This window comes from Papio anubis, chromosome X (assembly GCF_008728515.1).
Source record: "Papio anubis isolate 15944 chromosome X, Panubis1.0, whole genome shotgun sequence".
Taxonomy (NCBI): Eukaryota; Metazoa; Chordata; class Mammalia; order Primates; family Cercopithecidae; genus Papio; species Papio anubis.
Window position 1 is genome coordinate 91658901 of NC_044996.1, and position 19308 is coordinate 91678208.

At 45.5% G+C, this 19308-nt stretch overlaps 1 protein-coding gene across 1 annotated transcript in view; it reads right to left on the minus strand.

Moving 5' to 3' along the window:
- The window catches only part of ITIH6 (inter-alpha-trypsin inhibitor heavy chain family member 6), a 42896-nt gene extending 31621 nt beyond the window's left edge, over positions 1–11275 (minus strand). Inside the window, exons 1-5 of the mRNA XM_003917765.3 lie at positions 11081–11275; positions 9907–10061; positions 4766–4876; positions 3682–3929; positions 1356–1525 (exon numbers count right to left, since the gene is read on the minus strand). Of these exons, the coding sequence (XP_003917814.2) occupies positions 1356–1525; positions 3682–3929; positions 4766–4876; positions 9907–10061; positions 11081–11182 (786 nt within the window). The 5' untranslated portion in view covers positions 11183–11275. The remainder of the gene's footprint in view (positions 1–1355; positions 1526–3681; positions 3930–4765; positions 4877–9906; positions 10062–11080) is intronic.
- Positions 11276–19308: the final 8033 nt, after the last annotated feature.

The following is a 19308-nucleotide window of genomic DNA, read 5'->3' on the forward strand; positions in this document are numbered from 1 at the left end:
AACACCAGGTTAAAGGCCCTGCTGCCACCTGCTGGCAAGGTACCCTCAGCTCCTATCCTGGCAGGAGAATAACTTTTATTCCCCCTACACAACAGACTGAGCCACACCTCTCTGCCTCTGCACATGCTGTTCCTTCTCTCTGCATGCCTTTCCCTTCACCTTATTGACCGACTTGCGGATACATCCAATTCATGTTTCCCATGCTTACTTAAATTCCAACTCCTTTAGGATGATGGTCCTGAAACCCCCCTCTACTGGCACCCCCACAGAACCCATGACATACTTACACACACACTAGAACATCTGATGACTGTCAAGGCTCTGTGTATCTGGGTGCTTCAGGATGGGGTGATGGCAGAGGGAGATGAGTGGCTGTGTCCGACTCCCTTGTGAGTTGTCAGAGTCAATGAGTACAGGACTGGCCTAGTCCACATATTCATTCAACATATGAATGAATGAATGTTGCACGAGAAGAGGTTTAACGATAGGACACTTTTAGTCCAGGGTAGACAAATGAATTGTTGGTGGAATGGAGTCATCAAGGAGGAGGTGTTTCGGCAGTGTTTCAGGAACACGAGGATGCCGAGCAGTGGAGCAGGGAGGAAGAAGTCATTCTCAGGGCAGAGGCCACCATGAGCAAATGCTCACACAGATGAGAGGCAGGCTCGGGTGTTTTGGAGAAAGGTGTGGTGTGGTGTGGTGTGGTGTGGTGTGGGGCAACTGGAGGGTGGTTTGTGTGCTGGGGTTGAGGGTTCTGTGGTGGGAGAGGCAGAGTGGGACCAGATGTCTCAGGCTGCCCCACCATCTTTGTGCTCATGCCGGGGCCCTGGGATCAGTGCTCTGTGCTTTCTCATCTGAAAGAGCGTGGGACCTCTGCTCTTTCTTCATGAATGTGGAGGCTCACAGTTGAAGGGCTCCCTGTTTAGGCAGATGGCTTCACTGAAGCAATAAGGATTGTTAAAAGGCGACAGAGAGCAAGGAAGCCCAAGAGAACACAGAAGAGTATAGGAGCTGCAGAATGCATGAGAGCCCATGAAAACAGATGCCCAATTAGTGGCCAAGGGTTTACTTTGCAGAAGGACTGTTTTTGAGTAGGCTATGACTTGATTCTGTCAGGGATGGGTCCTTTGGGCACTAGATTCACTGGAGACAGTTCCAGGTCTACAATCCTTTGGGGGATTCGATGTGCCTCTCCAGGTTGAAGCCATGTGTCTTTTCACGTCAGCCTATCCTTGTTTGCTAGCTCTCGCTTATCCCTAGGGAAACTGGAGTGAACAGCTGGAGAGGCCCGAGCATTGCTCAGGCCTGTCTGACTCCAGAGCCCATCCTCTCTCCCCTTTCCCAGGCCCCCTCACCTGCACATCTCCAATGATGTCTTCCATGACCACATCGTACTGAACCAGGAAGTCAGCCATGATGCCTGAGCCAGAGATGGCCGACTGGTCTTGCAATGTCGGGCTGTAGGTGATTCGGACACAGGTCTCTCCCCTCTCGATCCTGGTAGATGGGGGTGAATCCACCTCACCTGTATGGGTGGGGAGGATTGGGACGGCATGGTACGAAGGACTCGCTAGACAGAAGAACCAGTGAAAGGGCAGCACAAGGGGCACTATCTGGGGAGGTACCAAAACTTCTGGTGCCTCCTGCCTACAACATCTTTCCACCTGCCCCAGGCTCCTCTCCCAGTCCCACAGCCAGCTCCTCTCTGCCTCCTCCATCGAGCCCAGCTGGACAGACCCAGCCTGGCCCTCAGCTCCCAGGCCCTGGCAATGTGGCCCTCGCTGGCAACCTCACCCTGCCTCATTTTCCATGCAACCTGGGGCCAAGTCTTTGGAGGCATGGCATGTCCAGAGACCAGCAGCCCACATCTCCTCCCAGAGAGGCAGTGCAGTAAGAGTGTGTCCAGGAGAGAGACAGACAGACACACAGACAAGGTCTAGGTCTCCTCCCATCCCCCCACTGCTGTGGGAAACAGCAGCCTAGCAAGGTTGTCCTCTGGATCTGATTTAATATTTCTTCTTCCCTCTCTTCCTTCTGACTTTGGGCATCACGTGTGTGAACAAGCCTTTTAGAGTCTCATGAAATAACAGATGAATCTCTAGTCCCGGATGTTTGCTGAGCTGGCCACAAGAGCAAGTCCTCTGGAATCCAAGACAAATGTCCATTTAGAAATGTCACTGTGCCTCCTTTTTTCCAGAAAATGGAAACTTGGGAATTCTGCCCCCCCCTTCCTGCTACAGCTGTCAGGAAGCTCAGGGGCACACTGAGCCCCATACTCTCTGAGGCGCCTGCTCACATACATTCCCTTGGCTTCCTTCCTCTCAGAGCTCTTTGTTCTGTTTTCTCCCCCACAGGATTGGTTCTACCCTCTGTTTTAACCTTTAAGGCGAATGGGGGAGGGACCTGCCATTTATAGCTTAGGGCTGAAGAATGCAGACTGCAGGAACTCAAATGGCCTGTGGGCCCAGCTCCCGGCTGCTGCTGTGTGTCCCTGGACAAGCGACTCATTCTCTCTAGGCCTCTGGCTCCTCATCTACAGCGCAGGCATGACCACAGCTCCTACTTCATAGGCAGTGCTGTTGGAAATAAATGAGGCCATTCATGTAAAGCATTTGGAGCCATACCTGCATCTCAGTGAGTGCCACCTAGTCCTAACGGGTACAATGATCATGCAATCTTCTCTTCACCACGTAATTGGGAGGGAGGAATTCTCTCAAAGTCTCACAATGGTCCTGAGCTGTAGATGGCATCTTGTCCATTTTACAGATGGGAAAAGTGAAGTCGAGCAGTGGAGTGACTGGCTTTGATGGTCCCACATCAAGGGAGTGTCAACACTGGGATTTGGATCCAGTCTCTGTCTGTCTGTGTCTGCTACATCCACTGTCCACCCCAGTGCCTCTCTGGGTCAACAGTTGAATGAGTTGGGACCTCCTATGCTAAGCAGCTTTGGAGGGGCAGCCACATGAGCCAGGGATTTCTCTGCGTCTGTCCTCTCATCTCAGATGAGGTGAGCAGGCAAGCTCTGTGATTCTCCAACCTGACTGGACATCAAGGTCGCCTGAGACTAGTTGATGACACAGCTTCCTGGGCCCCACCCCCATGCTACTGAACCAGACCCTGAAGGTTTGGCTCCAGGAATCTGCATTTCTAGAAGCCCATGTTGTGATTCTGATGTAGCCAGTCTGGCCTTCCAAAACCTCTAGGTGATATTTGAAGCAAGTCTCTGAGGCAAGATGCTTCTCTTCCCTTCAGGGCCTGAGATGGTGTCCTCCAGGGAGCCTGCAGTTGCTGTGCGCCCACTGTCCTGCCATTCTCAGTGGGGATCCAGGGAAAAGCATGATTTGGCCAGTGTGGCTTCTACAGCCTTCAGCATGGTTAACACACGATTTAATTTCATTAGCCCACCCAGCAAACCCTCCCTTATCACTGATTTTTTTTTTAGGGAAATCAAGAGTCTGGGAAGTTTGTAATGTGCCAGGTCATACAGCTTGTAAGGACCAGGCCAAGGTTAAAATCCAAATATTTTCACCTTCAAACATGCCCTCTTCTCACTGAATCAGGAAAGAACTTGGCAGTGAGTACGGAGCAGAAGTGGCACTAGAGGGAAACCCAGTGGAATCGGGAAGGTTTTCATTCAGTGAAGGCCAGTCTGATGGGTGACCTATAGTGCTGCCCACATACTTGCATGGGCATTGGTGCGCAGGCGGCTGGTCCTCAGGGGTGGTATGTGCACATAGGAGATGCCTGTCCTTTCTGACACTGTAACCTCTACGCTCAGCCTCTTCACCAACTGGCCGGGCCTCAGGCTCACCACCAGCTGGTAGTGGCCCTGGTGACGCTGAAGCAGTTCCTCATAGGCCAGGGAAAAAGTCACCTCTGTGCCTGCTGCCAGGCTGGTGGAGATGCGGAACTTCTCTGATTCCCGGTCCCTAGGCAGGAAAAGGAGGAGGGTGGGAAGAGAAAGGGATCTTCTGAGGAGTACAGGGGCTGTTAGATGACCTAGATTTGCTCCCCCCAACCCTGGTCCCAGCAGACCTGACTAGGCTTCTGGTTCAACTGAGTCACTGGCCATCGTCCGTCATCCATGCATCCACTTATCAATCTCTCTCTCCCTCCCTCATTCAGCCTCCTAAATATTCTGCTTGCTAAATTATCTCACAGGTGGTCCACCCTCAAGGGAACTTAGTCCATGAAGATCTGAATATAGAACAGACCAACTAGGGTCTAATGATTCATTTTACAAAAGAGTTTTCAATTTACATACAATGCCTCATCCCCTTCAAATAGACCCTCCCACTATCCCCTCCCCTATGCTTTTGAAGGAGCTTGTTTATATGGCAGTAACTCAGTTTGCTGGAGCCAAAGCTAAAGTTTTCGCTCCATGAAACTCTCTTGGAAGCTGGGAGGGAACACTGAAGGAAGACAATACATTTCTGCCTGCTGAATGGAACTCAGGAAACAAAATTCAATTTAGAAAAATCTCACTTGCATATAACCTTCCCGGAAGGTGCCAATTCTTAAATAAGCCACAATCTGCTGACAGTAGAAAAGTGGAAATGGGGAAATAAATTTCCATTTATTGAACACCCACCCTGTTACAGGCTTTGATATTCATTAACTCACATATTCTTCACATGATCCTATGAAGTAGAGGTCATGTCCCCACTCTGCAGAGATGGAGACTGAGGACCAGAGAGAACGTGCATCTCCCCTTATCACACAGCTAAGATTATTAAGTCATGTTTTGGACTGGATGGGGCCTTACCTGATGCCTACGTGAGCAGCTGTCTTTCCTTGCTGATGGGCTTCTTCATAGATTTTCTTTGCCTGGTGCTTCTCTTTGACTTCTGCAATGTAGACTTTATTGTTGATGGTCCTAATGGGGCAGGAAAGAGGAGGGACAGCAGAGACAGAGAAAATAAAGAGTTGGTCAGAGGCAGAGAAAGAGACACATGAGGTAGAAAGAGGAGGAGGATAGAGACAGGGAAAGAGAAAGAACAACACAGTGCCATAAAGCCCCAGTGTGAGTGGCAAGAAGAGAAGAAGAGGAAAGGAGAGGGAGATACAGAGTGAAGTAGTTATCATTATCTCCATTTGTCATATGGGGAAATAGAGGCCACACAGCATATGGTGGATCTGGTATTAGAGTTTTGTGTTTCCCAAAGTGTTGAATAAATTCTACCTTTTGGCACACAACATAATTTTAGGTATGATATAATCGAATATTTTTGTTATAATTGTTATGCATTTACAGTAATGTTTATTAAAATACAACTAGCACATTAAACCCATGATCTCATAGATATTATTGCTCAGAATAAGACTAACTCAGATCATCTCAGAAAGTATAACTGTTGAAAAAATATATTGGGTAAATAATATGGCCATATTAATATAAAAATATATTAAGTAAATACTATGGGTGGTAAAAGTGGTAAAAATTGTGAAAGAAGTGTGCAAATTGTTGCAAAGGCTTCAGGGTCTGACTAGGGAGGAGGACTTGTCCTCAGGGAGCTCAGAGACTGATGAGTTACAAGCAGACTTGCTTACCCCCATTTTCCTCATTTCTCGAAGGAAGGTAATAAAGGGAAAAGAAGCTCAAAGAAGGGAGAGAACATTTTTGGCCAAGTCTTCAGGAAAGGGTCCTAGAGAAGGTGGCCTTGAAGCTAGGCCTGAAAGACAGGGAGGATATGGATAAATAATCTTCACTGGCCATGCCTTCTCAGTTTCCTCTGTTGGCTCGTTCTCTTCCTAACCTCTAAACCTTTGGAACACTCCAAGGCTCTGCTGTCAACCTTTTATCCTCTCCCCTCCCTCCCTCTCCCCTTCTGTCCTCTATTCTTTCTACATTGGCTCTCTAGGAGATGTCATTTAGCACCATGGCCTTAAATACCATTTATATACAGATGACTCCCAAATCTGTATCTCCAGTGTGGACTTGTGCCCTGAACTCCAGACCCATACATGCAATTTCTTACTTGACATCTCCACTAGAATGTTCCATAGACACCTCAAGCTGAACATATCCAAAACTGAGCTCCTGATAACTCTCCCCTCCAAAATCTGCTCCTCCTCTGGTATCTTTGTTTCAGGACATAGTTGCTCAGCTAAAAATCTTAGAGTCATGTTGGATTCTCCTCTTTGTTTCACAATCCACATCCAATCCATCAGAGATTTTCAACTCCATCTTTAGAAGACATCCACAATCTGTCTGACTTCTTACCACTTTATTTGCTGCTGTACCCCTGGTGCCTGGAATATGGCTTGGAACAGAGGAGGTGCTCAACAATTATTTGTGGAGTGGACATCCTGGACAGACAGCAAGAAAACACAGAAAGTGTTTCAGGGGACAGCAAGTAGTTAAATTTGGCTGGAGTGGAGGGGCAGGAAAGGGAAGTATGGAGAGAAAGTTGGAGTGGTTGAGTGGGCCTAGAGAATAGGGGGCTTTGAACACAAGACTCAATGAGCTCACACAGCAGCAAAGACTTTTTGCCATGAAGAATGGAGAGTCTTGGACAAATCTTGAAAAGGGGAGAGATGGCTCAGAGCTGGCCTTTGAGGAGTGATAGTTGGGTGTCCTAGAGAAAGTTAGTGCAACTCTGTAGGAGGCGAGTACAACGGTTTCCATTTTATAAGTGGAGTAACTGAGGCACAGGTATCAGTAAAGTTGCTTGACCAAGGCAGCAGCTTCCAGAAACACTGGGGGAGGATAGGCAGGTGGCAGAAGAGACCACTCAGGGAAGAAGTGTTTCTAGGCAACTGAAACAGAGTATTGCTGTGGCTGGGCTAGTGTGGGGGGTGGGCCGAGCTGGCACCTTCCCAAGGTCTCCTGGGGTGTGAGGGGGGTAGGGTGGAGCTGGTCTGGCAGCAGGACACTGGGGCCTCTGTGTGTGTGCTGCCTCCAGCCAGCATACTTTCCACAGAGTCTGCCCAAGAACATTTCCTCCAGCCTGCTTTGCTTAATTTTTTTAAAAAATTCTTTTGGTGTTTTTTTCAATTGAAGCAAAAATCGAAATTCTGCCTGACTACTTGGCTGTTACATCATTTGACTGCCAGCTTCTCTGGTTAGCCCCCCATACTCCAGACCCATGCCTGCTCTTTTCAGTCCTCGATTCACCTGGGTCCCAACATGCAATGATCTTGGTCCCTTCAAATCTTACCCATATGGAAATCCTGCTTTCAGGGAGCCCTCCTTGACTGCCTCAGCACTTCTCCCCCAAACTCCCTGACTCTGACTCCATACCAGTTCCCTCCTCTAACCCAATCCTTCTCCAGGGGAAGTGCTGGGAGGTTCTTGATGGCACAACCTAGGCCCACCCTAGGGCTGCATTTGAGGTTGTACAGATTATTGATGGCACAAGAACCTCCTCCCAACTAACAGGGACAAGCGGGGCTGAACAAGGGCGGATATTCTGCTTGTGCTGGGCTCACTAATCTGGTAAATCTGATAGTCCCTCTACCCAAATCCAGGGGCCTTTTTGTAATTCACACTAAAGTGTGATACTGGCTAATGAGGCCCCACTAAGCTTTCTCTTTATCTGCTCCAGCTCCCTTGTTTATCACCTCAACAGGGTACTATCATCTACCAGGTCTAATAAGCTGAAAAAAGGTAAACACCATCTATATTTACTTACTCTCCACTACAGTCAGGTTGTTTCTCCCTCGATGGTCTCTCACATCCACTACCACTGTCCTGCTCCCACCTTCAGCATCCCCTACGTGGATTCTGCCTCTGTTCGCCTACTCAGCTCTTGGCCACCTAGCTGGCCCCTCCAGTCCACTACCATTTCACAATCACCTCTCCTTGCTTAAAACCTTGCCATGTCTCCTTATTATGGCCCACGCTTATTTCTAAAGACGGGTGCACATGTCCCAGGGGATGCTGGAGACAAATCGAGAGGGAGTGGGAAAATAATATTCACACTCTATTTTAGGGCTTTTTCCTCATCTTTTAGGGATTAATATTTTATATGCTTCATAATATACCTAATATATTTGCTCAGCAGAATATTTATATAATGCGTAAATGAATAAGTATATATGTTTTGGGAGTATATGATCAAGTTTTTCCTGATAGGTGTGCAAACACATAAGATGGTTTGGAGACCATTAAGTGAGACCCAAGTAGGTGTTCTAACATTGGAAGTCCTCCACAACCTAGTCTTTCTCTGTCTCTTACATCTCATTTTTTTACCACTCTTCTACCTCTTGTCTGTCCCTGACAGTACAGCGACACGGAAGTACTTGCAGTTCCCCTAATTGAGGGAACATTTATGCCTTTATTCCTTTTTCCTGGATTCCTCCAGTCCTGCCCTCACCCTGGTTGCCTGGTGAAGATGTCTTATTTCAAGCCTCAGTTTAGGTGTTATCTCTCTGAGGTTTTTTCCACCAGCCTGGGAATAGGAAACGCACCATTGTCTTCTGATCCACTTCACCATTCTAACCATTCCACATTCAGACTTCTTTTTCTCCCCAGCATACTTTATTAAAGCAATCTACTCACTGCTCCCCAACCCAACGCTCTTTTTTAGAGACAGTCTCACTCTGTCACCCAGGCTGGAGTACAGATATCAAAGTGCACTGCAGCCTCAACCTCCCATGTTCAAGCAATCCTCCTGCCTCAGCCTTCTGAGTAGCTGAGACTATAGGCATGCGCCACCATGCCCTGCTAATTTTTTTTTTTTTCTAGAGATGGGTTCTTGCTATATTGCCCAGGGTAGTCTTGAACTCCTGGCTTCAAGCAATCCTCCCACTTCAGCCTCCCGAAGCTCTGGGATTACAAGTGTGAGTCACTGTGCTGGGCCAGTTTCCTTTTTAATATCCCCCCTTAAACTGTGAACTCTTTGAGACTAGGGACTATATGCAGTTCACCTTCCTTTTTCTGTTGGACTCAGCACAGTGTAAGTCACACAGTCAGCACCAGGAAATGTTTGTTTAAAAAGCAATAAAGCTAATATTATCAACTACTTAATATGTGCCTGGAGCTAATTTTAGCATACGTTTCCACGTATATTAATTCATTTAATCCTTGAAAGTGGGTTCTGGCCGGGTGCAGTGGCTCACGTTGGCAATCCCAGCACTTTGGGAGGCTGAGGTGGGTGGATCACAAAGTCAGAGATTGAGACCATCCTGGCTAACACGATGAAACCCGTCCCTACTAAAAGTACAAAAAATTAGCCGAGCGTAGTGGCATGCGCTTGTAGTCCCAGCTACTCGGGAGGCTGAGGCAGGAGAATCACTTGAACCTGGGAGGCGGAGGTTGCAGTGAGCCAAGATTGCGCCACTGCACTGCAGCCTGGGCAATAGAGCGAGACTCCATGTTAAAAAAACAAACAAACAAACAAAAAACAAAAGGAAAAAAAGAAACTGTATTCTAATTTTATCCCCATTTTGTAGATGTGTAAAATGAGACTCCCAGAAATGAAGTAATTTGCCCTGGGTCCCAAACTGGCAGAGCCAGGATTCAGACTCAAGAAGTCTGATCTCAGAGTGCATTCTTTTTTTTTTTTTTTTTTTGAGGCGGAGTCTTCACTCTGTCCCCCAGGCTGGAGTGCAGTGGCACCATCTCGGCTCACTGCAAGCTCCGCCTCCCGGGTTCGCGCCATTCTCCTGCCTCAGCCTCCCGAGTAGCTGGGACTACAGGCGCCCACCACCGCGCCCGGCTAATTTTTTTTTTGTATTTTAGTAGAGACGGGGTTTCACCTTGTTAGCCAGGATGGTCTCGATCTCCTGACCTCGTGATCCGCCCGCCTCGGCCTCCCAAAGTGCAGGGATTACAGGCGTGAGCCACCGCGCCCGGCCCAGAGTGCATTCTTTTAATCACTATGCTCAGCTGACAGAATACGCACACGAATGAACAAATATATGCACAAATGAATGAAGTGGTGACTTTGGAAGCAGACTTACATAGTGAAATTGGAGATAAAGGCGAGATGAGGCAGATCCAGGTCAAAGATGGCTTCATGGGCTTCAGCATATGGATTAAACAGGACAGAGGTGACCAAGGTGTGGGCGTAGCGAGACACCACCGTGGAGTGCATGGAATAGCTTGTCATTAACAACTGAGAGAGAAGACAGGAGGAGGTGTTTTAGGTAGACTGTGTCTTCAGCCTAGATGGGCTAGTACTTGGGAACCCAAGATTCCTACACAGGACTCAAAGTATATAGGTGGATAAACTGAGGCCTAGAGAGGGAAAACAGCCTCTGTCATCCATTTGGTGGAACTGCCTGATTACTTCAGCAAGCTTTATCAAGTCTCAGAACCCAAGACTCACAGAAGATTAGAGATCAAGGGACCTCTCTGGACTTCTCTAACTTTGATGTGCACGTGAATCTCCTGGAAATCTTGTTAAAATGAAGATTCTGATTCAGCAAGACTGGGGTGAGGACTGAGATTTTATCTTTCTCAAAAGCTCCCACGGGATGATGCTGATGCTAGTCCACAGATTTCACTTTGAGTAGCAAGGCTTTAGAATATAGCAGAGCAGCCGCCATTCATTGAATCCTACTCTGTCCAAGGCACTGTGATAAATATTGATTTTTTTCTTCTTTAGGATCTCAGGTGTAAAGAGTCGCACTTATAAGAACAATCATGCACTGCAAGCATGGTAAGTATCTGGCATCCATGATGAGGGCACACAGCAAGTACAATATCTATCTTCTTCCTCTCCTTTCTTGAGGTAATGGTCCCTCTATCTACCCACACGTGATGCACAGCTAGTTCCTTCCCAGTATGGGACAGTGGGAAATGGGGACAATTTGAGATCAGACGGACCTAGGTTCAAATTCTGGTTCTGCCTCTTCCTGTATCTTAACTTTGGAACCTGTTTTCTCTTCTCTATAACGGGGATAATAATATAGCCCAGCTCACAGAGATGCTGTGAAGACTAAATGAAATAATAATTCTGGGACCCCTGGTGCAGCACCTGACATGTGCTTAGCAAATAGTACCTCTTTTCTCTGGCTCTAGCTTCTCAGTCATAGGACTGAAGAAACACACTGAATAACCTTCCCAAATTCCCCCCAAGAAGCTAATTTTATCACAAATCCCCAAGCTTTGTTCCCTCATCCCAGAACTGACCTTTGTGCTTGATGAAGCAGGGACAGGGGGTCCCTGGTATGTCAGTTCAAGAAGAATGGTCAGCAAAAAGCTGACACAGATGAGGTACCTCCACCCAGACATGATGCCACCTCTGGCCTAGATCTGTTGTTCACATCCAGAAGATCTGAGCCCGATCTCCAAACCCTTGCTCTTTTAAACCTCCAGGTATCCCTTCTCTTGAGAGGGAGGGACCATCCTGAAGGGTGGGGAAGGCTCTGAATGTGGCATTGAGGCTCACACAAGCCAGGATTGTCCAGGAGCTGGGGCTGGCATCTTGCCTGGAGAAGGGCCAGTTCCATGCTTCCTTTTTTTCCCTCATCCAGCTGTAAGATGAATGGAAACTAAACATACCAGAGCCCTGGGTCTGTCTGTTTGCTGTGTTGGCTCAGGGTGGGGTTTTTCTTTCCTATAAACATCCACAGGAGCCCAGTAACTGGGGCCAGAGAAAGGTCACTTAGCATTGATCATCTTAAAAAGGTAGCTGCGATGAGAGAGGGATTGGCAAGGCAAGCCCCCAATACTGGTCTTCCCTGGTATTGACTTTAGCCTAGTGCCTGGAGGGACTTACTCAGGATCCCATAACAATTTAGGGGTCCCACAGACATAATAAGACTTACAATCTCTAGAATAGCTAGAGGCCAAGACAGGCTGGAGCAGGACTGAGAAAGAATATAACACAGTGGTTTCAAAACAGGCTTTGGACTCAGACCACCTGGGTTTGAATCTCAGTTCTGCCACTTACTGACTGTATAATATTGAGCATGTTATTTAACCTCACTGTAGCTTCAGTTTCTTCATCTATAAAATAAGAATAGTAATAGCATCTACTTCATAAAGTTCTTATGAAGGTTGAGTTTGTACTTTTAGAATGCTTGGCACATGGTAAGTGATCAGTAAATAGCTGCTAGGAGGAGGGCAGGATGAGGCATGACAGAGTTCAAAAGTGTGGAAACCTCCCTGCCCTCGGAGATCTGAGTGGAGGGAGAAAGGAGGAACTGAGGTGCTCTGGACTCAGGATCTGCAGGTCCTGTGGAGGGTAGGGGTGAGAAATGGGGCTGAGAAAAAGGAAAGTACTTGAAGGTCTACACAAGGACTATCAGCCTCAGTCAGAATCCTGCCACTCTGGCCCTCCCGCCTCCACCCATCCATACAGGGAGCACGGACAACTCCAGTACTTACTCTCGGGGGCAAAATATCTGACGACATTTTACAAACTACCCCAGGAACACTCAGATTTGTCCTAGGCCATTTGGCATCACAACAAAGTCTTCTCATTCTGGCACCTGTGGGTCCCCAAACCTGTCGGTTGCTACCTCCCACAAGTCCACACCAAGTTTCCTCTCAGGATTTCCTCATGAGGGAGAGCCTTAGCTAGAGAACAGGTCTGCTAGAGAACAGCTCTTAGCTAGAGAACAGCTCTGCAACAGAGAAAACTCCCATCAACTGCCCAGTCCTTTTCTCTTAAATATGAATGAGTAGCCAAGGAGCCTCAAGCAAATTAAGGAAGCCTGTAGCATGAAAGCAAAATACTAAAAGAAACAAATAGAACAACTGACCCTAGAGCAGTTTGAGGATCTGGGAAACAAAAGAGAACTTCAGGGGAAAAATTGATGCTATTCTCAGTAAGATTCAAGAAGATACAACATGCATAAAACAAGAACTAGATGCCATAAAACAGGAACAATCAGAGAAAACAGAGATTCCTTAGAAATTAAAAATAAGTTACTGAAGTAATAAATTTCCCAGGACCAGGAAATGAGGAAATCTCCCAGAATGTAGGGCAAAAAAGCCAAGGCAACAGAAAATGTGAGAGAAAATTTAAGAGAGATGGATTAATCTAGCAAATTAAACATTTGAATAATAGGAATAATTTTGTTTTCTAGACAGAGAAAACAAAACAATGAAGGAAACTTTAATGAAAATGTATTAGGCCAGATGTGGTGGCTCACATCTGTAATCCCAGCACTTTGGGAGGTTGAGGCGGGAGGATTGCTTGAGGCCAGGAGTTTTGAGATCAGGCTGGCTAACATAGTGAGACTCTGACTCTACAAAAAACAAAAAACAAAAAACAAACAAACAAACAAACAAACAAAAAAGGTGAAAAGAAATAGCCAGTCGTGATGGCTCTCATCTGTAAATCCCAGCTGCTTGGAAAGCAGAGGCGGGAGGATTGCTTGAGCCCAGGAGTTCAAGGTTACAGTGAGCCATGATTGTGCCACTATACTCCAGCTTGGGAGACAGAGTGAGACCCTGTCTCAAAAAATAGATATATTAGAAGTTACAATAATTTCCTACACCTGAAGAAGGATCTCCACACAGGTGCCCAGAACAGCAAATCCAGGAAGCAGTGAATCCAATTCAAGCAAAGACTGCAGCAGCCTCCTTACTGGTCCTCCTCCTTCAGCCTTCATCCTCCCCTTTTCTGCCTCCCACCAGTATGTTTTTACAACAACCAGAGGGATCCTTTTGAAACCCAAGTCAGATCCTGTCCCCTTTCTGCTTAAAACTCTCCTGTGGATCCCACCTGTGGCTTACATGGTCCTATGTGAGAGGGGTCAGTGAGGCAAGCCCTCATTACCCATTTGACCCCATTTCCTATTACTTCCCTTCCTGCCTTCCTCCATCACTCTAGCAACTCTGGCCATTATGTTCTTAAAAAATGCCAGACATGGGGAAAAAAATGCCAGGCATGATCCTGTTCCATGGCCTTTGCAATGACTGTTTTTTGTGCTTGGAATGTTTTCTCACCAAGCATCCACTTGGTTAGTTCTCTCACCTTATGCAAGTCTTTGCCCACATGCTACCTTTTCAGTGAGTATTTCCCTGACCAACCTATTGACTTATTTTTAAATTTTTTTGTTATTGATACATAATATTTGTACAAATTCATGGGATACATCGATATTTCGTTACATGCATAGAATGTGTAATAATCAAGTCAGGGTATTTAGGGTGTCCGTTGCCTTGAGTATTTATCATTTCTATGTGTTGGGAACATTTCAACTTATCTTTTCTAGCTATTTTGAAATATACAACACATTGTTATGACCAGCCTACTTAAAACTGAGATTTTTCTCCATAGCACTTACAACACATTTTAATTTGAATACATTTTACTGATTTATCTTATTATCTTTTCTCTCTCCCTTACTAGAATCAGCTCCATGGGGGCCAAGGATTGCTATCTGTCTTCTTCACTGCCCTAGCCTAATCTCCCAGAACAGTACCTGGCACATGGTAGATACTCAAAAAATACTTGTTGAATGAGTGAATACAAAAAAATTCAAGGAAAAAAGGAAGGCTTTTAGAAAGTGTGTGTGTGTGTGTGTGTGTGTGTGATTATTCAAGAAAGTCTTGGCCAAATACAAAGCAAAATAAAATGTAATATGATTATGAGCAGCTGATAAGAGTAAAAGAAAGATTCCATTTGACTTCGATGCTAGAAACATTCTCCTCTGAGAGGCCCAAAGATTGTGACCATGAACTTGAAGAGAAGGAAGTGTATTCCAGGCTCACTGCTTGGCTAGATTTTGAAAAATATTTACATAGCCATGATAATGTGAATGCTGTTTATTGGGTTTCAGGTCATAGAGTCAACCTGGAGAGACAAAGCAGGGAAGATCTGATTGTGGCTGTAGAACAGAATGTAAATGTTAATAGCCAGGGCAATGTAAAAGGAAAGATAAAACTGACAATGTGGGACATTGAATGGGCAGGGGGAGGGTTGTAGCTACAATATCCTTGTCTTAAAAAGTGGGGAGTCAAAATTGTCTGTCAGAAATGGATGGAATACAAATAGAGGTCTGAGTATATCTTTTTCAAGTTACAAAATTAACCAAAAACAAAAAAGGAACATCAGTGTTAACCATTGCAGGGGAGTAGAGGGAAAAGTGAGGCACTGTACATAAACAAAATCCTTATTGCCATCTCTGGGATATTGTCTAATTTTTTTTTAAAGAACCATTACATACACATTATCTAGAGTTGTAAAGGGAACCAACAGTAGAGCTAAAACTAAAAACTGTTAAAGGTTGGCTTTGAAGGGGTGGGATGGAGATGGGGAGGGTTGAGGCAGGGGACTATTAGTTTTTGTCATATGATCTTCTGTCCTATTTCATTTGTTGTCATGTACAAGCATGGAATTCATAAAAATCAAATGTTAAAAACTGCATGTTGATCTCATAACAATGAAATAATTATATTTTCTATGACACCTTATGACAATATCTAAATGGGCATATGGATATTCAGTGAGATGTGCCTCCACAGATGAAAAACATACTATAATGTGCCTAGCATATGTCTGTGAAGAGTGTTGGAAAGGGTATTCTGGGACTTAAATCATTGGACAAAGTATAGTGTAGTTAAGGCTTTGGTATTTGATATTCCACTGACTTGGGTTCAAGTCCTCTCTGTGCCACTCATTGGTCGCCTTGCCTTGGGCAGTTTACTTCTCTCACTTTTAATATTGCCATCTGTGAAATGGGGCTAATGTTCACACAGTATAAAAATAAACCCCTTAAGAGTAAGGGCCACCTCTGTAGAGGTGTCTAATACATAGTTGGTGCTCATTTTCTGTTGAATGGCCTAATCATAGCTCACAAGCTTGTGCTGAGGAAGGACTCAATATACAGAGAATAGGGGAGAATGAGGGTTAGTCCAAAAGTAGGTAGCAGGTTTCCTCATCTATGGGAAATTTGTCTTTTGTTAAACAAAATGTCATTTTTGCTGTGGAAAGGTAGCCCTTAGGGCTTAGAGTGAAACGAAGTTAACTAAATTGCCCTACATATAAAAGGGGAAAAATGAGATTTCACCAGCAGCTCAAGAAAGAAGACATGGCCAGGTACGGTGGCTCATGCCTGTAATCCCAACAATTTGGGAGGCTGAGGCGGGCGAATCACTTGAGCCCAAGAATTTGGGACTAGCCCACGCAACATGGTGAAACCCTGTCTCTACCAAAAATACAAACAAACAAACAAACAAACAAAGAACCTAAAAATTAGTAGGGCATGGTGGCATGTGCCTGTAGTCCCAGCTACTTCTGGAGGCTGAGGTGGGAGGATCACTTGAGCCCAGGAGGTGGAGGTTGCAGTGAGCCAGGATCACACCACTGCACTTCAACCAGGGTGACAGAGTGAGACCCTGGGGAAGGTGGGGGGAAGAGAGAGAGAGAGAGAGAGGACATAGGAGCCTGGAAATGGAAAGGAGAGAAGTTGCCAGCCTGTTGGGGGACAGAAAGGGTCCAACAGGGGTGGGGCACGGGGCCTAGGAGAAGGAACAATTATTAGGCCTTTCCCAATGGTAGGAATGAATGGCTATGGAACTCTGAAGAACAAGAAAGTTCGATGTCCAATTTAAAGTTGATTTCTATGCTGAGCTGCATGGTTTAAATGACTAAAGAAGTGATGGGCAGCCTTAAAAGGAAACCTTTGCTACCCTCTCCCAAATTTTCCAAAATTCAGAGATATGGATTCTGTATAGTTTGGGAGAAGGTAAATGTGCTAGGATAGGATTGGTGGTGGGGATATTCTGGGCTTTCCATTTGAGCTTAGGAATCTGGAGTCTTGGATGCCTGTGGGATTAGACAGTTCCGTCTCGACATTCCGCATTAAGCAATCCTTAGCCTGCCTTTCCTTATCTCCAGAACAGAGCTGCCTGATAACAGCCTTTCATCTTTCCTCTTAGTTGATATGTAGGATCTATATGATCTCAGATATTTCTATACTGATCTATGGGTGCTAGAAATGGGCCTGAGACCCAGTGACCTAGGTTCTTCAGAGTTTATGGGTGGATGATGAAGATCAAGATTCCAAGAGTTCACAAGGAGAAGGTGGGAGGAAATCTCTCTGGTCAAAGGGTAAAGATTATGAACTAATTTGTCTTTTCTCCCCTGATGAGGTTGCCTCCTGCCCTCTGATCCCCAGGTCATAAGATAAGGGTGTTAATGGTATTATGTTATGAAGGTGGTGGAATTGAGAGGGGTCTGGGGAAGTTTGGGTTTGACAATCTTTGGGAATGCCTCTCTGATAGATTTGGACTGAGATTTTTCCTGACTTCCTGAATCCAATAATATCTCCTAAGGTTCTGACTCTGTATTCCTTTAAGTTACCCCAGGATCCCAAAGACCACAAGTGGGACCGAAAACATTGTGAAACTTAAAATGTTGGAGGTTGTAACCTAGCGTAGATATACCAGAAGTGTAGTTGTAACAGAGGGTCTTCCCCATGGGGACAAAATTGCTTAACAAAGGCTGCTAGGCAAGAGAAGGCAGGGCATATCTGGTAATAGTGAAGTGTTCTGTTTAGGTGGAATATAGGCAACTATATCTAGTACTTTCAGAAAAACAGCAGGAAAAAGGCTGGAAACTCAGTCAGGGCTGGATTTTGGGAGAGCCTTGAAATCAAACTCAAGCGTTTCTTGGGAAAGCATTCCATACCCATTGTCATGAATACCTCACCTGCTATTCATATCTCAACTCACTGTAATCAGGAAACTGCTGCATGGAATAGACTCTGAAATAACAATGGCTTAAATAAGACATATATCTATTTGCCTCACCTAAAAGAAACCCAGAGGTAGGCAGTTCACGTTGGCTTCATGAAATTGTTATGGATCCAGGTTCTTTTTAGTTTATTAACCCAGTATCTTTAGAGTGTGACCCTAGTCCTCATGGCCTTTATTCTGGGAGGCTATGTATCTAGCTAAAAATCAGATGGCTTATTACTAAGGAAGAAGAAGAGCATGGATATCAGGGTAAGCAATTAGCAATCTATGCCACAAACATGTGCACTGAAGCTATTCCTTCCAAGGTCACCAGAGACCACCACTTGATCGTCAAAATCCCCAGACATTTTTTCAGGTCTTACTTTTCTTGATTCTTGGCAACATTCATCACTATTGACCTTGACTCCTCCCTCCTTTTGAAACAATCTCTTTCCTTACTTTTGTGACACTCCTTTCTCCGTTTTTTTTTTTTTTTTTTAATGGTGTCTTGCTCTATCACCCAGGCTGGAGTGCAATGGCACAATCTCGGCTCACTGCAACCTCTATCTCCCAGGTTCAAGCGATTCTCCTGCCTCAGCTTCCCGAGTAGTTGAGACTACAGGTGTGCTCCCCCACACCCAGCTAATTTTTTGTGTTTTTAGTTGAGATGGGGTTTCACCATGTTGACCAGGCTGGTCTTGAACTCCTGACCTCAGGTGATCTTCCCACCTTGGCCTCCCAAAGTGCTGGGATTACAGGTGTGAGCCACCACGCCCAGCCCTCTCCTGTTTTTCTCTGTGCCTTTTTGGTCACTCCTTATCAATCTCTTTCATAAGTTCCTTTTCCTCCACCTATACCAAAGGTGCTTTTGGGCTGCAGGGCTCTTCCGTGGGCCCATGTCTCTTCTAGCACTGTGCATTCACCAGGGTGCTGTTGCCCTTTCTCATGAATTAAAGAACTATTTATGTACTGATGACTCCTAGATCTATAGCCTCAGCCTAGACCACTTCTCTGAGCTTCAGACATGTATATTCAACTGCCTGTGGTACATTTCCATATGGACATGCCACAGGTGCCTTAAAAGCAATGTTCAGTTCTCCTCTAACCTGCTCCTCAAACCCGCTCTTCCTTCAGTATTCCTGATCTCAGTGAGAGGAGTTACCATTCACACAATCTCTCAAATCAGATCGCCAAGAGTTCCCTTTGACACTCTACTCGTCTTCAGTTACTCAAGTCCAATTACTTTTTACTTCTTTACTATCTCCTCGATTCAATCACTTCTCACTACCTGCCACCACTCTAGGTCAAAGCACAATCATTGCTTACCTAGATGACTACAAAAGGCATAAGTACTCTCCCTGTTTCCAAGACAACACCTATTCCATACTCCATATAGCAGCTAGGTGTTCTTTCTAAAACACAAACCTATGCTGTATCCTTGCCTAGAATCCTTTAATAACTCCTGGGTGCTCTCAGGATCAAGACCAAAGTCCTTATCTTGGCATTCAAAACTTGCCAACTTGCCACGATTTGGAAGGGATTGGGAATTTGAGATGCCAGAAATAGAAGAAAAGGAGGCGCTATGTCTAGTGTGGATAAGGGAGAAAATCTGGGAGGCAAGAACATGGTGAACTGATATCACACACTTGGAGAAAGCAACAATTCAGAGAAAGAGAAAAGACAGGAAAACAGAAGCCTGCCTTGAATATGCAAGAAATTTGTGT